The 6,000-nt window shown below is 46.8% G+C and overlaps 1 protein-coding gene across 1 annotated transcript in view; it reads left to right on the top strand.

The window, feature by feature from the left end:
* Window positions 1-5,011: 5,011 nt before the first annotated feature.
* LOC135939191 (transcriptional repressor scratch 2-like) overlaps window positions 5,012-6,000 on the top strand; it is a 45,211-nt gene continuing 44,222 nt past the window's right edge. The window contains exons 1-2 of the mRNA XM_065483423.1: window positions 5,012-5,144; window positions 5,459-5,782. Of these exons, the coding sequence (XP_065339495.1) occupies window positions 5,596-5,782 (187 nt within the window). The 5' untranslated portion in view covers window positions 5,012-5,144; window positions 5,459-5,595. The remainder of the gene's footprint in view (window positions 5,145-5,458; window positions 5,783-6,000) is intronic.

Genomic DNA, 6,000 nt, shown 5'->3' with positions numbered 1-6,000 from the left:
AGCTCATTCGATCCCTCGCTCTACTGCCAACGTCACACCAATCTCTCTCTCTCTCTCTCTCTCTCTCTCTCTCTCTCTCTCTCTCTCTCTCTCTCTCTCTCTCTCTCACTCGCTCCGTGGCGTGTGTTATTCGTCCCAGGGACGCGCTTTTTGTCACCGAGCGCGACTTGATTAAATTTTAATTAATTGCTTTTTTGTCTGCAACTCTACCCGTATACGTTTGTGCACCGGCGAAATTACATTCGGCCAGCCATTTTGCCCCTGGCCTACCCCTTACTCTCTGGAAAAAAATGTGATTAAAATTTCTAGCGCCGCTACTTACAATTAAATATAAACCGCGGGGGAGATCAGCTTGACTTTAAATATTTAAGTTAAGTTAGCAAGTAATTTTGGTAAATTTCATAACTTTTAAATTGTTAGGTTTGAAATTGATTAGACCTTTATCGTACAATGTTGCTCAAGAAGTGATAGAAAAGTCAGATATGAAATAAGAATTTTAATTTAAGGTAATCTAGGATATCACTTTATTTATATTAGCCCGCTTTAAAATATTAATAATATATAGCTTTGGTCTAGACCTGGTTTTAGAGATTTTTATTTGTAAATCTATTGATTAGAATTAACTGGATTAACAAATGAAAAAGCAATATTTGAATCCGCGTCACTTTACGTTGCTGTGTTCACTCAAATCGGATGGTGGTGTCCAATTTAAATTCTCAAATTTTCTAGCGTGCTAACAAATTTTCCAATTCCACAGCGGGAGCTATGAAGCTTGGACGGCAGAAAATGCGAAGCGTATAGCCGGCAAAGGTATTTGCATATAATAATTGCGTTCCGCATTGGCGACGGCGTTTGATTGGCGAGCGACTGATTACTCTGCAGATTTTGTTTGCTCGCTGCGAGGCAGCAAACAGTGAGAGTCAGCCATCTGCTCGCGGCGGGCGGCAGCCTTATTTGGCAGGCAGATATCCATCAGGTGCGTCCACCTGTTGTGACATTTAACAGGTTTGCACCGGGGCGGACGGACCTAGGCCGCGCGTGCCGCCCTGGCCGCCTTAATGAGCACCAACATCGAGTGGGGCGCAGTCGTCACCCTCCCTCGGAGCAACCTCAGGCTAATTAACCAGCAGCCAGATCCGAAAATCCCGCGCTCGTGTCGAGCCGGCCGGGTGAGAAAAAGTAAAGTCCTTGTGACAGCCGCTGTGATGAGGGGCCTCGAGGATGCAAATTTGAGGTCGTGCCGGTGGGTTTGCACTTTGAGAGGCGAACACGCACGTCACTGGTGTTGCCGCGGTTTCATTAGTGAGCTTCGCTCCAACTTGGATGCCACCAAAAAACCTTTAGCGTTGGTCCGACAGCCTGCAGGAGCAATTAAAAATCAAATTTGTTTAAAATATATCTCCTTCTGCTTTTGATTATTGTTTGCAGGTATCCCTTGCTAAATAACTTTGAATTTAACAACGGAACCAAACTAGCAATCACCTTAAAATAAAAAGGAAAATTCATCTAATTGTCCTAGAGTGCTTAACTTTTATGATTTTTTTTGCAAAAATTTCAGGTTTGTATCATACGGAGTTCGCAAGTTAATTCAAAGTTCCGTCAACCACTATTTCTACAGCAGGGAAAAGGCGTGCTCAGTCGTTCGCATGCTTCGCTTTGCCTAGCCAAGCAGAAGATTTACTAGCGACGTGACAATTTCTCTAGAAAGGCAACCTGCTTCACGGCAGCCGTGCATTTTTTTTCGCAAATTGCAAGCTGGATAAACAAGCACTTGTGCGCTATAATTCAGTGGGGCTTTCGTTTGGGATTTTTATTTTTTCCTTGTCGAGCTTCTCGGCGCAATCAGGAAAATGCACTTGGCAGCTCCTAACATAAATGCCTGCGTTTTTTTATCGTAACAGTGAGCTCATGCTGGAGTGTGTTTTTACGGCGAGCCTCTTGCACGTTGAAAATTGCGCATGATATTTTATTTATTCGCCCGAGTGCAAGCCCCGAAGTGAGTTTTGAGACGCACGGCAGATTTAAAGTAGCGACGTCAGGTAAATTGCCGGTGATTTTTCTCACCGGCGCTTAAAGCCCTGGTCCGCGGAAGAAGCATGAATGAAATGAAAACCCATGTTTAAATGAAGTCTTAGCAAATACTAGTAAAATTTAACATTTTAATCAATATTTTCCTAATTTGCTTTTCTTTAATGGAATATGTTGTTAACTTTAGGATGGACTTAAAATTGAAAGAAATTATACATAAAATGGACTTCTCCAAAATATCGATTCACCTTTGATATTAACTCATTTGAAAGATAATTTATTTGCAGTAAATTTACATGAAGCTTTGTTGTTTGCTCTGCGGTCGCATGATGAACTTTGAACTGGTAGAAATTCATTGAAATGATGCATACCACTCCTTTAAAAATTCATAGGGGCCACAATAGAAACCAACACAATGCCATTCAGATTTCTCCAAGTTGCGTCAGCTGAGGGTTTCAGAGCGCTCACTCGGTCTCGTCGCAGATAAATGAACGCTGCCTTCGCACATAATGCATCGCGAGCATATGAAAGCAAAGTGCTTACGACCTACATATATTGTGTTTTAATTTTGTATTCACCTGGAGTATGAATTTTTAATGTTGCTGTACGCTGTTCGCTCCCGTGTCGGCAGAGATTTGCATTCGCAATTGGATTACGTGTCGCGAACATAGTCGGTCGGGGAGTTTTACATTATTTGCGGTGCAAAAGTTTTAATTCCGAGTGCTGCTGCATATAATACAGTGCAAAAATCCCGGCCGCCGATGTGCGGCGCTTACAATTGTAAAATTTTATCTGCACCTGCCAGCCAGGCAGCCAGCCAGTCGGCGGCGCATGCTTTATTTATTGTGTTGCGCCAACTGCGGCTCTGACAGTCAACTGCATTTCAAGTTTGCCAGACGTGCCTGTACTTGGACGAGCCAGACGTTAGGATATATTCACTAGTGGAACTCTGCAAAATAAATATATTTTATGAAAAGGATCATTATTTTAAAGATGAGAAAAATATATCTTTTAAACGACTTTTGCATACATTATTTTCAGACTAATCAAAAAGGTGGGTTATTGGTTTAATTCTGATGTTTCACGTCAAGTTGAACGAGCGTTATTAACAAGAGGTCTTCAGAGGAAAGGATCCATCTGAAACAGACTCTTTTTTGCACATTTAATATTAAACGCTTCTTAATGAGAAGCGGGAGGGCGGCGATAAATTGCAAATTTAGCGCAAAATCTCTCCAGCAGCGCCTTCTTTCCCTTTTCATGTCACTTTCCGCTCGCTAAATTTAAACCAGCGAGAGAGGCCTGAGTGGGTGGTGAGCGAAATCAGGCGCGCCCGCAGCTTCCATCTTGGGTGAGGAGGAGAGAAGTGTGTGTGGCAGGCGTGCAGCATTCACAGGCAATTTGTTCATTCTCTCTCTTTGGTTTTTCTTGGGCTAACGACTCTCCGCCACCATGCAGCATCATCGTGTCTTGGGGAAATGCCAAATAACAAACGCGGCGCATCTCTCCCCGCGTTCCTTCGCCCGCCCGCCCGCCCGCTCGTCGTCGCTCTTTCTTCCTTTCTCGCACAAAGTGAGCGAGCTCAGCCGACAAAGATCTTCTTGAGTTTCCACCGCCGAAATAGCGTGCCACGCTGATAAAGTAAAGATGTATGATTGGTTGCCGGAAATTAGATACTTCTTTACAAATAGAGTACGTTCCAGGCGAGGCAACGCTGCTCGTGGCACCCCGAATGATGGGAAATTTTGGGCGTGAGCGAGTGGGTGGATGGCTCAAGCTAGCGAGAAAAGATGATGGCAAAAACTCGATTTTCAACGTAACCTTTAAAACAAGGTTTTTGCCACAAAAATTTAAATTGAGTTTACCACAGTTTACTTTACAATCTATAACACAGAGAAGATATTTTTTGTGTGATTTACTTTCTTATTATTATAAATCGTGAGATGTTACTATTCTTTTGTCTGATCTTAAAAAAAATCAATAGAGAAAACTGTAATTTTCTAGTGACACGTACCTTTTCCAAACGCTATAAAAAACCAACTAAAAATTTTGTGAACCGAAAGTACAAATTATGCTGGGAAAAGTACAAAATAAAATTATGTTCATTTTTAAACTCAAAGTTTAACTTTTTATTGAAACACCCAAGTTCAACCTCATTTAAATAGTCAAACAGGTGAATAGAAGAGTGTGATCTCAAAATTCAACTTTTCGCAAGTTTGATAGGTGGGACTCTCATGATGTAGGACTGAATTTGCACATTTCCAACCGTTCGACAAAAATAGACCGAATCAAAACTTTGCACAGTTCCATAGCTCATAGAATTTCTACCCGCAGAATATAATTTAATTCTCTGGTGAGTTCCCTTCCTTGAAAAGCTGTCGAATATCATTGCACTCTGGTGATTCAACTGCGGCAAAGCCTCTTAACCGCAGCTAAACAGAGCTCGCATGAGAAGCTAATAAAGTGCAATGCACATTCAAAGCAAGAAATTCTCGTACAAGTCTAATTAATTCCTTGCATACGCCGGGTGCCGTACTCAAGAGGCGCATTTAGCCTGCGAATGCAGGCGAATCGAGACGAGGTTTTTTGCTCATTTCAACCGCGCGCGTGGCTGGAGGAATCCAGCAGCTGTTTCTTTGAATTACACGTTCGGCTGCCCTTTAATTCGCTGGCTCGCTCGGATTACATGCACACGGGGCGGAAGTCTGAAAAATGATTGCAAGTATACGCTCGGCGGTCGGTTAGACTGCACGTACGCGGGGAGTGCACGGGGTACATATGTACGTGGCGTGGCGTGTGTACATATACGCGGAGAATACGTAACGCGCGTGCAGCCCCAGAGGGGAGGGTAAGTGGAAAATCGATGGAAAAGGCTCGCCGCGCCAGCCGACTGGTAACAGGTGTTGCCAACAGCTTTGCAGATCGATGTGGCGCGGCGGGGCGAGTCTCCGGCCATGCGGCAGCACTCCGAGGGTGGTTGTCGGCTGGGGGACGCAGGCGCGCGCGCCCCCACTGCTGGGAAAGAGCCCCTCCTCGGCAACAGTGCGACGCCGGCCTGGTGTGGCACGCAGACAGGCGAGTTGAGTTGCTTGCTGAGACAGGGGTGCTTTTTCGAACAGGTTTGTATTTCCGCAGTGGTGAAAGCCAGCCGTGTCGGCCGCCGAAACGCCGACTCCGCCGCACCCCAGTGCCGAGCCGCGGTCGCCCCGCGGCGCCGGAGCGACGCCGCACCCGCCACCCACCCGAGCAGATCGAAGTCGGCTCTGATTTCTCCCTCTTTCTCGCCCTCTGTCGCCGGCTACTCACCCCCGAACCGTGCTCGGCGCTGCGAGAGTGTTGTGTGCGCGTGCGGGGGCGGCTCTCGCGTTCGGCGGCTCGGCGGCCCCGGCCCCGCTCTTTCCGTTCGGCCCTAATCTCGAGCGCGTGTGTGCAGTGTGCTGCCCCGATTGAGGATTTCGGTCGGCGCCGTGGACAACAGGTGGGCCACCCACTCAGACACATCCGCTCGCTGCCGCTGCACTTCGCACTCCGCCCGCCACTGCTGCACTTGTTGCGCCCACCACCGTCATCATGCCGCGCTGCTACATGGTCAAGAAGCCCAAATACCAGGCGTCGGCCCGCGATTGTTGGACCCCCCAGGAGCCCCAGGCGCCCGTCAGCCCCACCGAAGGCTGCATCGCACCCCCGAGTCCCTCGGGGGAGAGCAGCTCGCATCATTTCTACCGACCGCTCACCTCGGTCACTCCTTCGCAACACAGTAAGTGCACTTTTTCCTATTTATCCATCCACAATCGATCCGCGAGCAGCCGAGTTAGCGCCGAAACTCGCATCAGGCACGCTGCCAAATTTCCTCCACCCCACTTTTCTCCTTTCGTCATCGTTGCGAAGATAAAAAAAACGCCCGACCCACGCGGAGGCACGTTTCAGCGTTTTTCGCCGACGATAATATTTTCCTATGGCTTGATTCGATTCAGC

The sequence above is a fragment of the Cloeon dipterum genome, chromosome 3 (genome assembly GCF_949628265.1).
Source record: "Cloeon dipterum chromosome 3, ieCloDipt1.1, whole genome shotgun sequence".
Lineage (NCBI taxonomy): Eukaryota > Metazoa > Arthropoda > Insecta > Ephemeroptera > Baetidae > Cloeon > Cloeon dipterum.
The sequence above is the reverse complement of the archived record's forward strand: the minus strand, read 5'-3'. Positions and strand labels throughout refer to the sequence as shown.